This window comes from Schistocerca serialis, chromosome 8, assembly GCF_023864345.2.
Source record: "Schistocerca serialis cubense isolate TAMUIC-IGC-003099 chromosome 8, iqSchSeri2.2, whole genome shotgun sequence".
In the NCBI taxonomy this organism is placed as follows: Eukaryota; Metazoa; Arthropoda; class Insecta; order Orthoptera; family Acrididae; genus Schistocerca; species Schistocerca serialis.
In genome coordinates, this window is record NC_064645.1 from 235940172 (window position 1) to 235961788 (window position 21617).

Sequence of the window (21617 nt, forward strand, 5' to 3'; positions counted from 1 at the left end):
GTGGGTAAGGTATTGTGTAAGTCTTGCTTCCTTTTAGCATTATACTTACTGTTGATATTTAACTGTTACTGATTGCTGTCAAATAAGAGCTGAATCTTAGTTGCCACAGTAATAGACGTTATCAAGTCAAAAATTTGTCTTTCATGCATAATGGAGAAAACTTAACACTTGACAGTTTCACATCACCCTACCAATGATTCACACTAAGTTTGAGAAAATGAGGTGGTTTATTAGTAAATTACTGAGAATATGAAAATTTTATTATCGAACACACACAATGCTGCTTAAATATATTTGTGTACAACGTCTTTAGCATCAGCAACTGACTGCAGTTCTAATTTTACAGGGCACTGTAACCAGTAACTTAGCAGTTCCTCTGTGTAGCCAATAAGGAAGTACATCTTCCTAGGACTAATTGCTTGACGTACTATGCCAGCAATCCGAATCAAATTGTGTTGTCGTTTTATAATCACTTCCGATACAAAGAGACTATGCCATGTTCCAGTCACAAATCTTCGAATAAACATATCTTCAACAACTGTTTCTGCTGGACGCAATCCTCCAAGTAAGCTTGCTGCACAGAAGAAAATTCCATATAAATATAGTGTTCCATTACTTTTTCAATGAAATTCTATATTTCTTTTGTACTGACACACTGAAGTGACAAACAGGAAAAATCAATACAGTAATTAATCAATGTAAACTGCCAAAGATATTTATTTAATTTTCATGGTAACCACCTATGAGGAATACTAAAGTACAAGAATGTTATTATGAAACAATTAATTAACATCAATTGCAGTGTTACAAATAAGTAATGAAAACTATGATTTAACACGTCAGTGACCAAGATGTCATTGGAGATGGACTACACAGTCAGGCTGGGAAGGAAATAGATTGCACCCTTTCAAAGTAATCATCCTAGCATTTTGTCTTTAAATGACTCTGAAGCAATCATGGAAAACAGTGTGGCTGGATGGGGATTTTCATGGCCATAAACAAAAAACTGAGTCCCTTCTCTTACGACTGCACTACCTAGTCTTGTCCACACAACATTATCAATACAGCAGTATACTGTCATAAAAACCTACATTTATTCTCAGTTTCTAAACAAACTACTGTTTTCAGAAAATATGACTGCTAAAGTTCTTCATTTACTCATTACACTACTAAGGATATATTAAGCTACTATAAACAGATGCTGCATGCATATTATGCACTTAGTATGCATATTTCTTTTTGCTTATTTGCATTGGAACCACAGTTTGTTATTCTGTTGCTGCAGCAATTCCTTCCAAGTTGTGTCTTTTGGAGACACATTGGTGGCTAAAAAACCCCAGATTGCTACGGTGTTCAGCAACATGGCTGCATATGCAGTAATTCATCATTTGCATTTGCAGTGGAAATCTATGAAATAATTCCACAAAGGAAGATAACACAACAGCAGCGTATGAAACTGAAAAGGTGCAAAAGACTTTCACCAAGATCACACAGATCTGGAAGATGCACTTAAAGCAGAAGGCCATGTCCACTAGAGTAATCATGCTTCATTACATAGGTGGAAGCTTTGGTATTGACCAACACGTGCGTTACCAACCAATGTCAGAGGGGTCAGATTTAGAGTAGGCTCAGTGTCAACAACATAAGCAATGACCTGCTGGGTCCACCATTAAGAACCTTTAATGAAAGAAAGAAACAAATCTTTGATATAACATAGATTCACCTCCCCAAAGAAACAATCTTCTTCTAGGAAGATTTATATTATCTGCCTTTTGGTATTATGAAGGAGTCATCCTCACTGACTAAGCCCTGCACGACAATGTTCCCACTCACATCACTTGAGGAATTATCATGCATGACTCTTTACTCACACCTAAGCTATGAAATCTTACCACATCCATCTTACTCACAAGATATAGCAATTTCTTCACCTTTCAAGAACCAAAGGAACCATTGGATGGACTACATTTCACCAGCAATAATAAGGTGACTGCTGTGATAGAGAGAGAAACTGAGGAATTCTTACACTCGTGCCATATGGAAGGTTTTGTACCACTGCTTCAAAGATAAGTGGCAATAAAAGTGCAAATTATGTGATCTCTATCTTTCTCTCCATGCAAAGGTGCAAAACTTACCATTTTTTTCTCACACATGTCCTAACTTGCCTACCAATGGTATAACCATAGTTTCATATTATTTGGCATCCATCAATGTGTAACATGTACTAAACTTGAAAATTGGGGACAAGTGTAGTCTTCACACAGAAAGGCATAAAATGCCAGAAACTATGCAGTTTCCAAAATACATCAAACTGCAAGGTTTTCTCTCCCACAAATCGAATAAAATCTGTCACATTCGAAATAATTTAGAAGACTGCATTTAATCCCCAGTATTACTGCAACAATTGCTGGGATGTATTTCCATAACCCTTTGGGGTATTGCTTAGTTCAAACCAAAAATTACCCATTGTAAGAAGATAGATTAATTCCCCCCCCCCCCCCCCCCTCCAGAACTTACGACAATGCACGGTATCAACTGAACTTGTGAGAACAACATCACAAATGGTGCTCCACTACTGACAAAAGCACACAATAAAACTAAGAAATAACTAGTTCCATAAAAAACATAGGTGTCAAATTATTGAATGCGACTGGAGAAATATTAGGTATTATCAAAAAAAAAGAGGAAAATTTAAATATTTGGCCAAGTTACTGATACACACACACTTAATTGTGGAAATACAATTTAAAAAATAAAATCAAAAATTACTAAAAACCATCACAAAGGAATTACCCAAACAAGACTGAACAGTAGATGTGATTTACATGTTCAGACAAACAAATGACCATCAAATTTTTCTGAAATTCTCATCATTTGATTGTCTGTATACATGCACACATCTAATGAATTTCACCCCATTTGGTAGTAGGTGCATCTTTCTTTTTTTGTGTTAAGAGTGCACTAATCATAGTTTTTCGAAATAGTAATTCCTTCCTCTCGGAGGAAAGGGTATACATCGGGAAAGGTTAGAAAGGAACAGCAGGTCACTCATATCAGCTAGACAAGTCATTCATTGTTTTGAGTGAGACCAGTTTGTGAGAGCAACCAAATGAAAACCATCATGTCAGTCAGTTATAGTTTTATCTGTTGATTGAAAAAAAATTTTTTTTTTTTTTTTTTTTGAGTGATAACAGACAGTGGGAGCAACTGACTGAAAAGATTCAACATCATTGTAACTTTGTGTATTGACTGAAATATTCATGCCTTCTTTTCAAGTGAAAACAAGTCTGTAGTTCTTCTGTCGGTTGAACCACATACTCATTCTTTTAACTGAAACTACTTATAGTGTTTTACATGATCTAGCTATTCATTCATTATTCTGAGTGAAACCAGCCTGCAATACTTTAATCAGCTGAACTAAAGCAGTGCTACAGTGTACTGACACTGGGTGGTTGTAAGTGAAGTATCTCAGGAGTATGCCAAAGTTAACATAAGCAGTATACGTGTTCATTTAATTATGAGCTGAATGGAATAATTTTTCTTTTCATCATTTAAAACTGATTCTTATACTGTTGTGGATTAAATTGTTCCAGGTGCCATTAATACATAATTAACTAGCCTGACATATTATTCTGATACGCCTACCATCACTTAAATTGCTAACCCCACACAAAAACTTTAAAAACGCCTGGAGCGGGTCGAATCATTATTTTCCTGGACACAAAAATTCTGTAGACATAAGTTGGCCAATGGTCACGACATGCCATGGGAAGTGGAAACATGAAAGGGGGGTGTTTCCTCACTTGTGTTTCAGTGCTAACAATGGCAGCAACCGTGCACCACCTACCGATCAGCTGACATAAATCATACACGAGATTAACAAGGATTTGTTAAAATGCATTACAGAGATGTTCATATTCAGACACAGTACTAATTTGCCGTACAGAAAATGAATGTAAACGAAATGAGTTTTATACAACTCAGTAAGTAGAAGGCAAATGACATTTAAGAAATTCAACTGAATGGCGCATGAGGCGACATTGCAGTCTGTGCAATTGACCATTGTCGGCGGTTTCTCATTGTCTCAGTAAAGAAGTATGGAAAATACAAGGTGTTCCAAAATTGTCTTTATAGCTTTTGACACATGTATTTCAGAAATGGGGATATGTAGAAAAGTGCAGTTTGTGGTATAATGTTCATACATACATAAGGTTCTAGTAGTCACTTAATAGAGTTCATTGTGTGAAGGGGACCATATTTTCTAAAATCAAGTTCGGGACACATTAAATAATTTTGATATTACAAAGAAGTCTGAACTGAATGTAATAAATGCAAACTATCACTTTAATTTGCTACAAACAGTACATTAATTTATATTTTATTAGTACCTTCTAAGATGTAGGAGTGCAGGCAGGCATACAATATTTATCAGTGCTGTAAATTTTCTTCAGTGTGTGTGTATTCTTCATCAGCCTTACAAAAACATTCAACTCAAGCTTCATAATAATTCCCAGTGGTCACTAACATTGCTTTTTTAGTTTCTACAACAAACTGTTTTGTCACTGCGCCATAAACTCCTCATTTGGGAAAATACCCTTTCAGTAAGAGCATGCAGATACAGGTGAAATGAACATACAATTCAGGATAAATGGTTTCATAATTGTTAAATCCGGGACAAATAGGTGTCCCAAATTACTTTTGAAAAAATTCAGGACAGAGCTAGAAAAATATTTATTGTCATGAAAAAAGGGGGATGGATGGTCACCTTCAATGTGTGTGCCGTCTGTAGCACAGAGATTACCTAAATGGTATATAAGTTCCATACCTGGCCTAGGATGTCCTCATTAAGGTGCGCTATTGAGGTCATCTCAGGGAATGGAAGAACTAGCAGGCCGAGGTTCAAGGACTGCAGCCTTGGCAGCAGTGTCAGCGGCCTCACTACCTGTCAGACCAGCATGACCATGGACCCACATACACACCACAGGGGCTCCATCAAGAGTGAGCAAGTGATAGCTTTCCTGGACCCATTGCACTAAAGGGGGGACAGTGTACAGCATACAGAGGCTCTGAATGACACAGAGAGTTGGAGCAAATGACAATTTAAAAGCCTGTGTCACCAGATGTACCGCATGGCCTGATACAGGGCAAAGAGCTCCGCTGTAAATACTGAACAGTGGACTGGAAACTGATACCAAAAAGCATCTGTGACATCGATGAAGGCACACCCGACACCACGGTCAGTCCGAGAGCCATCAATGTACGCAAAGGCATTATCGTGAAGTTTCATGCGAGGGTCAAGAACCTTACAGTGATAGAGCAAGACTGGAGTAGTGTCCTTAGAAGGAGAGTGAAATCCAAAGTGAACACTGGCTGGCATATGAAGCCAAGTTGGGGAAGGGTTCACACCCATTGGGAAAGTGGCAGGTTAAGCCACTGAAGCAATAGCCAAAAGTGAATTCCAGCAGGTAACAGAGAAGAGAGATGCACCCCATACTGGTGGTCAAAGGACTCATCGAAGAAGGAGGCATGGCCGGACAACCAGCATGCACATCTGCCAAGGAGAAAGTCATGGCGGTAGGACAGCAGTTGTTCAGCAGCTTCTTCATAAAGATTCTCAGTGCCCAACAGATGCCCTGATAATGGATGGTATTAGGAGGGTGTAAGAGGGACGGACTTGCAGATGCTTAAACAAAACACTCAGTCGAATTAAGAATGGACAGTTGACTGGTACAAACGGAGGAGGGTAGTACGTTCTGCTCCTCAGGAAGTACCACTGAGGACACACAGAACATTAAGAGACCACATACAGAAGGCTGCCAGGTAAGACATTTGGGGAGAGGGAGGGGGCGACCAAGGAAGTTTCCTACTGAAACTGAGTCAAATCAATTTTATAGATTCAACAAACGGAAGAGCAACAGGCCAAAGATGTAACGATGGTGGAAGGAACAAATTGTGCCACCAGAAACTCATAAAAAATGCTTGGTCAATTGAGAAGCAAAAGCCCCTGTCAATGCTCCACAAGCAAGGACAATCAAGGCAACGTGAAGAACTGCAACAGATTGCAAAAATCACCACCGAAAAGGGAGTCTGAGATGCTTGGAGGGAGACAGGCCATTATAGGGTTAATGGCGATATCTACGAAGACGACGCTCAGAATGGGACCCTGAGGCACAGTTTTCCTGGATGAAGGTGTCTGACAATGCAGAATCCTCATGTACATTGAAAACTCGATCTTTTAAAAATTCGTGAAGGGAACAGGGCAGTTGGCCATGGAAGGCGCATGTGTAGAGAGTACGGAGGATACCAGTCCTCCAGCAGGTGTCGCAGCCTTTCTCCAAATCAAAAACATGGCCACAGTCTGGGATTTCCACAGAAAACCATTCATTGCATGGTAGACAAAGTGACGAGATGGTCAACTGCAGAACGGAGAGGTCAAAATCCAAACTGTGCAGTGGTTAGTAAATTGCGAGATTTGAGCAACCATACCGGCTGGGCAAGAATCATACGTTCAAACACCTTGCAAACACAGCTGGTGAGAGAAATGGGGTGGCAGCTAGAAGAAACGCATTTGTCCTTACCAGGCTTAGGTATGGGTATAATGGTGGCTTCACACCAGCATCTGGGTAACGTATGAAGCAGAAGTGGTTGCCACCAAGAGAAATGTGCGGCAACACCTGAATGTTAACATTGTCTGGCCCCGGGGCAGAAGATTGGGATGACGTGAGAGTATGATCCAGCTCCCTTACAGTACAGGTGGCATTGTAGCACTCGCGATTCTGAGAAGAGAAGGGTATCATCCAAGCTTCCTATGCCACTGTCAGGCCAGAAATTGAGGAATGGAACTTGGTCCCAGAGAGCCATCAGAGAACACTACTACACTACGCACTAACTGTTTATCATGTATGCAGTTTGCCGTCATAGGATGAGGATGACGATTAAAAATGAGGAGAGCACATCTCCTCACGCGGATTGCATTACGGTATGCCTCAGTCCACCAAGGGGCCAGGACACCGTGGGGTAAAGAGGAAATGCAAGGAATGGAATGTTCTGCAGCGGTAAGGAACGTTTGTAAGATATTCTACCTGGTCATCACAACTGGGGAAATGGTGTTCATTGAAGGTTGCCAGGGAGGAGTAAAGTCTCCAGTCAGCCTTAGTAAGCTGCCATTTGCGTGTGCATGTAGGTGACATTTGTGTGTGCACGTAGGTGAGGTAGGAGTCAGCAAACAGACAGCACATGGGAAATGGTGGTCGAGTTTGTGCCAGAGAGAATGGTCCACTCACGATGATGGACAAGCTGGGCTATGCAGAAGGATAGGTCCAAATATGAAGAGGTGTGCAAGGAGTGTGAAAGGAAAATGGGTGCTTCTGTGTTAAAGCAGAAGAGGTTAAGTTGGTTAAGAAGGTCAGCCAAAAGGGCACCTCTTGCACAAGTTCTGGGAGAACCCCAAAGGGGATGGTGCGCATGAAAGTCACCGAGCAGCAGAAAGGGGTGAGGGAGTTGCCCAACAAGCTGGAAGAAGTCTGCTCTGGTGACGCCGAATGATTGAGGAATGTAAACAATAAAAATTGAAAAGGTGAAGTGAGGAAGGAAAATGGGGACTGCAACAGCTTCAATCTGGGTAGTCAGGGAGATGGTCTGACTATGAAAGTCATTTTCCAGTTGAGAAGCATGTCTCCCCCGGGAGATGGAATGCTGTCCTCAGGGGAAAGGTCAAAGCGGACCAGAATGAAATGCAGGAGGTCAAAGTGGCTGTGAGGATACAATTTTGTTTCCTGGAGGCAGACATAATTTCTCTTTTTTGGATCTAAGACAGTGAACATTCCATTGGAGGAAGTCATGATGAGGAAAAAGGGGGAGGGAAAAAAAATGAAGGGTTGTCATCTCGGTGACTGCCAAGTGCCATTTTCTGAAGGCTCGCTGCTTCTAAGGGCAGAGCATGGAGAATCCTGCTCCATGATATCTACAGAGGCATCAGCATTCTCCCTCTGTTGGTATGCGGATATGGTTGGCGGTGCGCTCCAGCGACACAGAGGTCGGCTGGGCGAGGGTATAGTGTGGTGACAGCATTGAAGAGGCTCTCCGAGTTGGTGAAGGAGAAGACCGTTTGCCTTTGTTTGACTTCTTGGATTCTTTCCGGTTGGCAGAGGAAGACTCAGATGTTTGTTGGATGGAGGGATGAAGGAAGTCTTCACAAGACTATTCCTTCTGTTCTTTCTGGCTTGCCAGTTGTGTAGCAGGTGACTTCACCCCCCTAAAGTGAATGTTTTGTGGCTTGTTGCATAGCTGGACAAGGAGACTGTGATGTTATCATGACACTGGGTGATTTCACAACCCGAGTGCTGAATTTGAGGTTGCATGTGTGCGTGGCCATGTCCTTCATTGAGTGAGATGTAGCAAGAACAGTACTGTAAGTGCCAGACAGTAGAATTAAGGGTTTGATACTAGCCAATAACTTGCAAGTGACCAGTTAAGGCACTTTTTCCTTTACCCAGATCTCCTTGATAGCCGACTCAACGACATACATGGAATAATCTCGAGAGGAGGTGGCATGGTCGCCATCGCAGTTGATACGGTGTTGAGAAGGAGGCAGACGATCGCCCTCGGGTGCATCCCTACCACAGATTACACATTTGGCTGGGTGCTCCCAAGACATTCGAATGGGTGAAATAATTAACTGGTAGCAGCACAATGGGTTCAAAATGTACGGTCGGATTGTGATAACTTCATGGCCTGCTTTGATCTTGGACGGAAGCACCGCTCCATCAAAAGTGAGCGTATGGGCATTAACCCTTTCCGACCTGATTTTTTATTTACTTGTAAAAAAAAGTCTGACATCATTTTTACATTCCAGTGAGTCTCCTGACAACATTTTTCTAAAAAAAATTTTGTATGATCTCCACTTTTCTAGATATTTAATGTACACAAATGTGTTCATCAGGTGTCGAGCTTCATGTCATACATTAAGGAGGTTAACGGTACGGATCAATTATGTCACTCTTTATTTCACTTTAAAACAGAGGAAACAACAAAAATAAATCCATATTACATTCTTGTTTAAACAACAATGGTGAACACTTTATTTTAAGGTTTAGTATGAAATTGCAAAAAACAATTTCTGTCCTTTTGGAGACACAAATGTACTTTAAACTTTCTGCACTGAACTCTTGAACGCCCTGTAAATTTTGGAAATTTGCAGCGACTTGGAGCTCCTACGTCATGCAAAGTCAAATGGTCAATGGAATCAAACTGTATCTCTGTAGCTGGTCGTAATTCTCCTCTTTTTCTTTGTATGACTCACACGTCTGAAGCCAGTCCTTCATCATACGGATGCCCCCCTCTTCTTTCCAGTCAACAATTCTTTCTTTTCGCACAGTGTCAATCCATCTGCTACCCTGATACGAAAGGAAAGAAGGTCCATTTGCTTCTTCTTTGGGACAGACAGGTTGTCTGCATCTCGTCTGTATTCCAACCAACTTTGCACGATGGCAAAGTCAACAGTGTGAAAAGTCATACACAAAGGCCATTTTCAAGATCTGATGAAAACTTTGTAGTAGCTTATCAATTGATCAAATAGCTCCACACCACCCATTGCTTGATTATATCTTCTCACTATTTCAGGTCTTTCTACTTTCACATATTTATGGTGCTTTTTGTCCCATCGCTCTACTTCATCCACTGAGCCTTTACCAACAAAGTTTGAACACAATACAACTGGCCTGTTGTCTAACCACTTACACATGGTAATGTCATCAGCACCACTGATTTCTTCACAGTAACCTCTGGTTTGTTTCATTATTGTTTTATCATCTAAAAAAGGCAAGTTCTTTCCAAATCTGTTTTGACGGACAGTACCTGGTGCATTGATGGCTTGAGATTTCAGAACTTGAAACAGATGATAAGATGAAAAGAAGTTGTCAAAGTGTAATTTATGACCTTTACCTTTTGAGAGTGGAACAGAAAATCCTAAAACAACAGCAGGACCTTATCCAAATTTTTTACAGCATGTGGTATTTAGTTCAGTTGTAGCACCTTGATACAAAAGGAAATCATGCCCTATTCCACTCTTTCCACACAACATGAAGACTTTGATTCCCCATGAACTTGTTTCCCCTTGACATACTGCTTTGGAGAAAACTTCCCAGTGAAAGGAATAATTCCTTCATCCACACAAACATTCTCTTCTATAGGAAGTTCACTGCAGTGACTTCGAATGGCTGTGTAAACTGGCCTGACTTTGTAAAGTTTATCTTTATTTTCTGGTGGCTTCTCCAGCTTGTTCACCAAGTGTAAATTTGTTTGTAATTTTAAAGATCTGTATCTACACATGTTTTACCAAACCACATTTACCTTCAGGCTTGTATCCCAATACATTCATAGTCTGGGAAATTTCAAAGTGCCAGTCAGTATATGCAAACCAAATAGCGCCTCTAGTTCTTGAGTTGTCTGCTTGAATGAGGATTTGCCTTGTTGGAATGCATAAATATTAGTATGTGCTGTCATGCTAGTGAAAAAATCATCTGGTATATATCTTTTGAAGTATTGTATTGGAGAAAACAAGACAGATTCTTCAAAATTTGGAGCTTTGTATGTTTCTGCCATGGTACTTAGAGGCTTGAATTTCCATTTTATGGATTTTTTAGGTGTCACCATTATGTTGTCGTACAGGTTACTCAATTCTGAGTTGTTTTCACTGCATAAAAAGTTCATTTCAGCATCCACCACGTCTCCGTCATCTTCGTCTTCAAATATGGTGTTTCTACACACGTCATTAACTCCCACTTTATCTGCTCCAACACGTTTCACTATTTGTGGAGCTTGCCTTTCAATAAGTGGTACACTGTCATCCTCATCTCCACTCAAACTAATGTCAGAAACATCACCACTTTCAATTATGTCCTTAATCAAGTCCCAATCTTTCTCCACAGAAAGATATTCCTTATCCATATTTGTAAGTCAAAAGCCAGAAATATAAAATAAAATCATGTGTACTGGTCAGTTATTCTCCTCCTTACTGCTGGTACTGAAATTACTGATAAAAATACCACACATAACTACCATCGCCATGCAAATACATCTGAGGCAAATTTTAGTTTACGTTTCCTATTTTACACCACTAAGGACCTGTTGTACACAAATGTGTACATTAAATTTACCCGATACATAACACAAATATGAACTGAATGAAATTGCTGAAAATTCCACTGAAAGAAAGTATAATGTTTACAAAAGATGGAAACCACACAAAAAATTCATTAACAAAACCCACAATGTGACTATTACAGCAATAAAGTGAACGAGTAATGGCTTCCCACAGAGAGACAACATCAGACAGTATATTTTACTATGTAGTTCACTGACTGCTCACAAGAGAGCAGCAGCTGCTGGAGCATGGCTAAAATAAACCTACACAAATGTGCACAGTGAGTTTTGATGCACCTGACATTTCTTGTCAGCGAATATTAGTGAACAAACTTTATGTACACAATTGTGACCACCAGGTCTGAAAGGGTTAAGGATGCATCTACTATTTTCATCATCCTATGACAGCAATGACACCCCAATCAGAGAGGTTCATATGGATTTCTGGCCTTGGTCAGACCATCGAGCAGCCTGGTGTAAGTAACACCACAAGATGAATTCAGTGTGTGATTGGCCGTGACACGAACAGGATAGCCATGGAGGAGCAAAGCTGCAAGCAGTTGTGCTCAAGAATCAGAAGTAGTCCCCAAGAGCAAAGTGCCATTGCTTAAATGACAGTAGGATTTCACAGGGCCAGTAACTGCATCAACACCTTTCTGAACAGTAAACAGATTTACTGAAGTGAAAGGACAGACTGTGTTCAATACAAGAAACCATGAGGAACTGTGGTGCAGCTGGGAGGGTCTTTGAATTGAGAGTTCATTCCATCTATGTACGGTAAATGTGGACTGCAAAGATGATAGTTTGCTCACTGTGAGACAATCCGGCGCAACTGCCAACGTCTCCGATGGTGTGCTCCTTCCAACTGGAGAGTGTGCGAGTTGCGTCTGCGTGAGAGAGTGTGTGTGTGTGTGTCTATTGTTGACAAAGGCCTTAACAGCTGAAAGCTATAATTGTGTGAATCTTCTTAAACAGCCCCATGCAGAGCCTTGCCCAGAATCAGTATCTACAGAATAATGTTAACTTTAATGCAGGAAACTGCTAAGAGAAATTATGTCAACACAGCCGTGACACAATTAAGCATTTCTACCTGTCAGAGATGTAACACATTGTATTTGCATTCAAGACTATTTTTTGTACTAAGAACATTACTGTCATTGCATATAACTTAGCACCACAATGACCTACAGCACTTCAAAGATATACATATCTGAATTATTAAGTGTATAAGTGTACATGTTGTAAAAAAAACTTTTCGGTATGTTACTTCTACTTCTTCTTCTTCTTCTTAAATTGCCCATCTCTACTATCAGCACACCATAAGGACACATGAGGGCCGTTGTGCAATGACTGCAGAGACTGACTCACAGGGACGATATGACAAGAAGACTACACACAGGTCCTTCCGGAATGACTACACCACGAGAAGGTCTCAGCTTTGTTCAGTTGGCTCTGCTGACAGATGAAAACAGCTGAAATCTGGACAGAGGTTAGAGGCAGAGAGTCTACAGTTAGCAACAGTTTTCTAATATCCAAGTTGATATCTCGAGTTGCCATGTGTCATTTACTGCCAATATCATACCACAGACTACAGAGACTTGTAGACCGTAGAGTCAGAACCAACTAGCACATTCAATGGTGTTCAGTGGTGTGTCCAGACACCAGCTTGTCCATAGATGACCTTATGAAAGATCGCAGGAAGCAGCCATTCTCGAGAGCCGTAATTCTCCAGCACTTGGAACCCTGGTGTGGAGAGGTATTTAATATGAAAACAATAGTGATTCCAATCTCTAACTGTTGAAGGGACCCTGAATTCTTACCTGTATGTGGCAGTGAAGATATTCGGAGCCTGTTTGCTTCCATACCATACCACAATGAATACTGGAGCATGTATTAGGCATATTCTTCTAAAGGTGTAAATGGTATGTATCAAATGCCATTGAGATTCTACAATCTCGATCTACATCTCCACACTGTAGATATGGGACAATGTCACTTCATCTGAGGGCTAGCATAAACAGGAATCAAAGAGTGACTATGGTGGCACCTTCTCACCTTGGAACTAAGGAATCATTTCTGCTCTACCTCTGTACATAATAATGCGCCGCAGCACAGGATTGCCAGTGTGCTACATTTTTAATATTATGCCAATGGCATCTGCGCAGACCAGCCACCAGAGGCCACCTACAGTGGGGCCACAGGACTTGTGCACAAGGCACAGCATCATCTGAACATTCTAGAGGACCCCTCCCCTTTATAAGCACACTGCAGCATGCTCGCTCGCTCGCTCACTCTCTCTCTCTCTCATACTGTGTTCGTACTTATTGTCAGCATCTGCTTGTATCAGTACCTGAATTGTTTCTATGTTTGTCTCTACATTCTCATCTATTGTTTGCTTGTATGTAGAAGAATAAAGTTTGGCTCATTGTGGTCTTCTACTGTTTATGTCTTACAGTACGACAACTGGCTACGAGTGTGACATTCACTTCCATGTGCTCAATCTACTTTGTTCATCCTTCAGTTCTTCTGTCCATGGAGGCAGTCCTCCAATCCCCCTTATGAAAATGCACCCGAAGATGGGGAGTCTTACGAGAAATGGCTTTGGCAACACTCCCTCACTGTTCATGTCACTGATGGAAACATGTGTAAGGCTCTGTTTCTTTCTGGGATTTCTCCTCGGATCTGCCAGTTGTGTCAGTTAGTCCCACTCCTGGAACCTGCATCTCTTTCTTTCAACAAAATGTTTAACTTGTTGTCAAATTACCACTGTAAATGCACACACGTCAGTGCAGTGTGTGAAGTTCTATCATTGTCATGAACAGCCCCACCAGTCCTGCTAGGTTTGGGTGGGTGAACTCCACAGCCTCAGGCACAACACATCATTTTTCCTACGCTGATTCTACAGTCTGTTACACCGTCATTCGGTTGACTGACAGGGAGTCACGTCAACACATTATAGTGTGAGAATCTGTTTTTGGCTGAACCAATAAATATTTCTCAGTTCTTCAACGTCTCCGTGTGGCTGCTGATCAAATTGAAAATTTGTGCGCCACACTGCAGAGTGACAGATCCAACAACAACAAGACAGGGCCACATTCCCAAAGCACTGGACAAATTGCAACAACTGTAGCGATGGACATACGGCATCTGCATGTCATTCCCAACCCCCTTCTTCGGACATGAACATGGATGTTAATTGTCCGTCTAGTGGTTAGGAATCAAATTGTTTGCTGATGTGTGATGTGATGAGCAAAACGCTCAGACTACAACTGGACAAGGGTGCAGTCATGACTTACTGAATTTATAAACTTATGTGGACTTGAGATCTCCAGTGATGTCTCCAGTGACTCATGTTTGGCGAGTTACAACAAGCAGCATATTCCAAATTTGGGTCAATTTACAGCTCCCACTATGTATAAATCTGTGGTTTGTTCCTTGACTGTTTTGTTAGTTGATGATGTGGGCAGCGATAATGTGTCTGGTGTGGATGATTTCAATGTTTTTGGTTTTTCCATTTCAGATACAGGTCACCTCGTTTCTGACTTGGTCCCTTACTAGCAGTTGGAATCTCTGTGTTCCGAGTTCTCGTCTCTTTTCTCTGATGGGATAAGTTGTGCCACTAATTTTGCAGCCTACATTACCCTGGAAGCTATGGCATGTCCGCATTTTTTCCTTACACACCCTATTCCAGTGGCTTTGTGTGATCAAGTGGAATCATAATTGTAACAGTATTATGAAAAGGGAAGACTCTTCAGCTGCCAGAAGCCACAGTCATGCGAGAGCTACATGCACCCAGGTTTAATTTCCATACATTAGTCCTTTGACGTCAGCTGCACTTATGATTCAGGCTTGTTCCAACATTTTTTCTATTCAAGGACTGCCTTATATGCCTATGACAACGGTCCACATTTTGATATCCTAACATGCTTCTCGAGTTTATACAGAATAATGCAAGTCAGATTCAGAGTCTGGCCAACATTCTCCGCAACCTCCTGCATACGTTCATACCACCCCACCAAAACTCACCGGCTCAGTCCTCATCACGGTTTGCTCCTGGCCCCACAGTCTGGGCTGGGGTTTAACAGCTGAATGAAGTGGATTCTGTCCATGGTCCACAGTTGCCAAGGCTGCCATCTCTGTATTGTGTGCACCAATGATGGGCTGGTGACATGCAACCACAACCTGTTGTGTCCTTGCACTGCGATGAGGCTGCAGTCCACTGCCACCTCCATCTCCTAACTAATTTGTCTGTCCTGGCCTCACGGAGCATCCGTGCTGCAGGGCAGACCTGTTCTCCTTGCGTATGTTGCCACCTTCTACCTCTCCTCTAGGATCCAGCCCTCCCAGCGCCTGCTATTGGGCCTTCCTACAATGATTCACCACCACTGGCTGCGGCAGAGACTTCGCATGTTTCAACACCTGGATTCCCGGCATTCCCAACCAAACAGCCAGTGCTTTCACTATCACCACAGTTCCAACATATCCAGGAATCGGACGCAAGCATACAACCTGTGCCCTTGTTACCAGTCTTCTCTTATGGTACTTTGTGGTGACAGAGCAGCCTTTGCCCAAGAGGGGAAAGGTGCTATAACTCTGTACGTAGTACTTGAATATGTGGTGTGGCACCAGACCCCTGGTGCATTACACTTAGAATATTCTGCCAACAGCACCTGTGGAGCCCAGCCACAAGGGGTCACTGCAGCAGGCCACATGACTTGTGCACATGACAAAGCATCCATTTTGCCGTATACTAGAGTCCTCCTCCTTATAAGCAAAGTGTAGCAGGCACCCTCCTATTGTGTTCATACATATTGTCAACAACATATTGTTGTTTCAGTACCTGGATGGTTTCTATGTTTGTGCCTACTTTCCCAACTGCTATTCACTTGTATGTAGCAGAAAAATTTGTTTAATTTTGGCCATGCTGATGTGTCTCACAGCATGACAGAATTTCTGAAGGCGGAGTAGCACAGGATATGGAGAGCAAGGAGAAATATCAACATTAAAGATACATTAACACTCCAAGAATCTGTAATATTTTCAGCGAAACTTTTCCTGGGATACTCTAGACACCCTATTGGATTTCCAAGTGGAGACTGCTGAAGATGCAGGCAATATGAGGTGAGGAAAATGCTCGAGTCCAATTTTAGGAAAGCCACTTCGAACCCCACACTACACTGTAGCAAAATAAGAAATCTGAAATGGAGCAACTAGAAATTCAGAAGTCTGCCAAATGATATATTGTAGAAAGTAGTTGCACCACAATTACCACTGCAGCTGCTAGTAATGGAACACAAAGAAATGTCTCACAACAGCAGTGTGCATCTTTGGCTTATTAAAGATTTTATGACCCCAGTCAGGAGCTTTATACTTTGGAAAATGCAGCCATTCACACCACAACTGCTTAACAGAAACTGGGATTGGGAGAAGTGGAAGTTACTTTAAGAAACTAGGCCTACATAGGCTAACACAGTTAGTGATGCATGCAATTTAGCTCTGGGGTAAAATAAATTCAACTAAATGGGAAGAACACTGTGACAATAGAAGTACACAAGAAAAAAAAGTGGCTTTATGCACTGCATAAAGAAATAAGTCCTACCCAAGATACTTCCAACCCCTCCTGAAGTGTGTTCTGCTGCCCATCCAACCTTCATAAAATCCTAGTCCATCCCTATGCCCCTCCCATCCCCAATCTCCTACCACAGGGATCATACCCTTGTGGAAGACCCAGATGCAAGACCTGCTCAATCCACCCACCCAGCAGCACTTACTCCACTCCCATCACTGCTTATTCTACCCCACCAGTGGCCAGGCCACCCGTGAAAGCAGTCACATTATATACCGGCTCTGCTGCAATCACTGCACAGCATTTTACAGTGGTATGACAACCAATTAGCTGTCAACTGGGATAAAAGGCCATCGCCAAACTGTTGCCATAAACAAGGTGGACCATCCGGTAGCACAACATGCATCAGAGCACAACATGCGAGATTTCAATGGCTACTTCACAACCCGAGCCATCTGGATCCTCCCCCCACCACCACCACCACCACCACCACCACCACCACCACCTTTTCTGAGCTACACAGATGGAAGCTATCCCTACAACACTCTGGTAACATCCCTGGCCTAAACCTAAGGTAACAAGGTAACTTGCTGCTCCCCCCCCCCCCCCCTCAACCCAGTAGACAAAACATGAAGAGAAAGAGAAAGAGAGACAGAGAGTCCTACAAGCTTGAAAGCGGAAATTCATTCCGAAAGCTAGCAAGCTTTGTAGCTTTTGTTTGTGTACCTATCGATGATGCAGCACTTCTGCCTTTCGGTGAGTTATCTCCTTTATTCTTAAATAATTCATAATTCTCAACCACAACTTTCCACACATTATCATGTTATAAAATACCCAAATGGAAATGAAAACTTTATTGTCATCAGAAACTTAAATGTATAAAGTGTGCCAACCACTAATAACATTTTCTTGTACCATTTCATTGTTGTTCAACAATTTTGAGCCCATGCCACTCGCTCCATTACTGCGTCAGCTAACACAGTGGTAAGTTGTATTGTTCTATGTCCAAGTGAGTAGCAATAACAAAATAAACAGCGAGCCACAAGAGGGGGAAAAAGGGAGAAGGAAACCCAGATTACGAGCCAGCAGCACAATCTCATAATGAGGCAGTTGCCTATGAGACAATTAGTAATCAAATAAGCAGTTGTCACCTGAAGCAACTGTGATGTTTACTTCGTTGAGTTATTCAAAAACTATGGGGTAACACTTGCAAACAGCTGGAGAGTTATACAATAGAGTTTATTTTGTAACTGTTTCACTGAAATTGTTTAGCTCATATAATGCAAGTTTATTTTATCATCATTGAATTAAACTCATATTAAATAGTGATTCTGCTCATATATCTAGAATGAAATTTTCACTCTACAGCGGAGTGTGCACTGATATGAAACTTCCTGGCAGATTAAAACTGTGTGCCGGACCGAGTCTCGAACTCGGGACCTTTGCCTTTCGCAGGGAAGGAAGTTTCATATCAGCGCACACTCCGCTGTAGAGTGAAAATTTCATTCTAGAAACATCCCCCAGGCTGTGGCTAAGCCATGTCTCCACAATATCCTTTCTTTCAGGAGTACTAGTTCTGCAAGGTTCGCAGGAGAGCTTCTGTAAAGTTTGGAAGGTAGGAGACAAGGTACTGGCAGAAGTATAGCTGTGAGGACAGGGCGTGAGTTGTGCTTGGGTAGCTCAGTATGTAGAGCACTTGTCAGCGAAAGGCAAAGGTCCCGAGTTCGAGTCTTGGTCCGGCACACAGTTTTAATTTGCCAGGAAGTTTCTGCTCAATATATGTTTGCCTCGGTAACACAAAGACAGCTATTTTCAACATGTGTATGAAGTGCCCGCAGTTCAGGATGCTGCGGGCTATCCGCTGCAGATATAAAAAGAAGTCACAAATTAATCACGATAGTTCCACTTCAATGCACATGTCAGAAGAGAGAGATGCCGAAACAGAAGTGGTTTACAAAATGTTATCTACAGAAAACAGGCAACTTCACTATGTATTTATCACAGAGCAGAGAAAAGAAAATGAGAACAAATCAAATTTGATATATACAAAGCAGTGAAGGTGGAAGCCTGGAAAAATTAAATCCAAAAACAAGAGAAATGTTGTTCAGCTTATTAAAAAGCAGACTATGCAAAACACACAACTGATGTAAAAGAGGAAGTTAATTACAGAAGACTATGAAACAATATCAAAGATAAAATAGTAAAGAAAACTTTCTGAAGGAAATAGTGAAGTAGCTATAGAAAATATGAGAAATGAAGGATGATAGAGACAACAGAACACTAAATGTTTAAAAACGGAAGATAAAATGACAATGTTCCCACAAAACTGATCAAGAATACTGGCAAATGTGTGAAATTGTTCAATCTACCTGCAGCCTTTGCCATGGTTAGTCAGTTTCTTAATTGAAATGCGCAAGTCGATGCGAAAGACTCCTGTTCAGAGCTTTTTCAAAGTTTCTGCGTGCTTTACAGTACCTCGTGATGGCATTGTCTGTCAAAAGAAAGCAGATTAATTTTTGCTATAGAACAAAGGTTGAGCACATTAAAGTGACTGGATAAGGGAGAAAAGGTAGGTGCGTTGGCTAGGCACTTGGGAGTCGGCGAAAGTACAATTGGAGACTGGAAGAGGAAATGGACAGAAATTGAGTCTTGGTGCATTTAAGCGAATTTGCACAGAAACATTGAAAGAAAGAAAAAGTACGACATATGTTTAATCCAAAAAGAGAGAAGGGCATGCCAATTAATGCAAAAACCAGTAGATCCCTGGAAGGGCAGTGTAATTTTTTTAAGAACAGTTTCATGAAGTATTTGTTCCATTGGTTGAGCAGATTTTACCATCCGAAAACCTGCCAAGGAAGTTTATCCTGATCTTGAACAATGTGGCTTTGCACCGGCTCACTGAATAGTTAAAAAATGAGAACACACAAGCAATGTTTTTCCCAAGCAGTATCACAGCTTTATGCCAGCCCATGGACCAAGAAGTTTTGGTTAGTCTCAACAGAAGATATAGGCACAAGCTGTTATCATCCCTTCTTTCTGCTCCCGATGATGATCAAGAAGTAAAAAAATCTGACCTGTTAGATATTGATGGATGTGTGGTGAACTCCTGGGATGAACTGACACTAGTCCATTCCAGGGGGATAAAAACTTGATCACCGGCAAAATAAGCTCCTTGAACATTATGATGAAAAAAAATTTCAACTTCATCGAGCTCGTGAACAAAGTTCCTGGATACGAAGAACCCAATGAAAATGAAGTCAAAGAGTGGTTCCAGAACGATGCCAAGCGAGATGTGTCCAATTGGAAAATTATCGATGTTGTCACAATAAATAAGGAAACTCACAAAAATGATGAAGATGCTGACATTGAGGATTCTATTCTACAAGACTCTACAATACCACATAGTGAGAGACTAAAGGCTCTCAGAACTGCCCTTCAATGTTTTGAACACCATAGTGTGTCAGTAATGGACTTACTGTTTCATCATCATCATCATCATCTTTGCAATGAAGCAACGGAACGCAGAGTGCTGTGTGGAGAACGACAGGACATTACACATTTCTTTTAAAAAATGGCCAGTTTTTTAAAAGTAGACTAGTTAATTTTCCATTACAGAAAGCTTTATGCCTTCATAAAGTAATTTTCTAGAGTCTGTCTTATCAGTTAATTACTGTATTCATTAACTTTCACCAGTAAGGCTATGCTTCATAAAGTAATTTTGCTTCGATTTAAGGAGAAACTGAAATAATCATCAGTTACACTTATATATAGTTCATGTGTTGGATATTTTGTTGAAGTCTATGTGGACAGTTTAAGTCTGATCTATAGCATTCCTTGCAAACTGTTATATTCTCAAGCAACAAATGAAAGTATTTTATGACCAAAAAGTCTTACTCGTTCTTTTTACAGAGCTATGTCTGAGCCAGATGGTTTCTTATTCTAATTTTTACACTCAAGTGTATTTGAACTCTTGTGTTCATTATGTACACTTCTGTGACATGAATTGCAGCTATTCAATGTTTTTCTGGCACAGTTGCGAGGGCAGAAGTCACATCATCTTTACTTCCTGTTTCTTCTGCTTGTTCTGTTTAATTGCAAGAAACCAATGTATTTGAGATCATTGTGCGAAGACTACATCTAAAAGTAGCTACTTTCACTTGTGCGTGCAGAGAAGGTTTCACCAGTGACACTAACTATTCTTTCAGAAATGTTCTTCTTTTTATCTTTGGTTTCTCATTCCTCATATTATAGATGACAATTTCATTCATTTATAGCACTTTGGTTCATTATATCACACCAGACTCTCAATGATCAGCAATTTGATGTTTTTTCTCAACCAGTGTGTGTGTGTGTGTGTGTGTGTGTGTGTGTGTGTGTGTGTGTGTGTCAACTGAATATGATCATCATCTTTTAGTTGCATTGCACAAAAGCATCAAAGTAGGGTTTTTTTTCCACTTCCTAACTGCAGTGCCTTGTGGATACGATCAAAGCATTTTATTTTATTTATTATTATTATTATTATTATTATTATTATTATTATTATTATTATTTCTTTTTTTTTTGAGAGTACAAGACTAACACACAATGAGTGTCAAAAACAAAGAAGTGTCTTCAGCCTTTTAGGCAATAAAGGATGTGGCAATTCTCACTTGTTTTGCTGAACCGCATCTACTATTGATCTTATACTCTTGAACCATTTAGTGGTATAGGGGCACCAACGAAAGCCAATTACTGACTTATGTTTATTGGTGCCATGACTTGGTTACCTCACGGTCCTCAGATAATATGACAGTATTTTGTTCCATGATTAGATGGTTTCAGATGGTGCTGCATTAAGCATGAAGCAAGTTTTTGAATCGTTCATTATTACAATCTTTATCCATATTTATGTTTACTTCGCATGTAAACC

General features: G+C 40.9%; 1 protein-coding gene across 1 annotated transcript in view; it reads right to left on the reverse strand.

Annotated features, from left to right (window-relative positions):
* Positions 1–238: 238 nt before the first annotated feature.
* LOC126416566 (28S ribosomal protein S24, mitochondrial) overlaps positions 239–21617 on the reverse strand; it is a 31903-nt gene continuing 10524 nt past the window's right edge. Inside the window, exon 3 of the mRNA XM_050084314.1 lies at positions 239–574. Within this exon, the coding sequence (XP_049940271.1) occupies positions 285–574 (290 nt within the window). The 3' untranslated portion in view covers positions 239–284. The remainder of the gene's footprint in view (positions 575–21617) is intronic.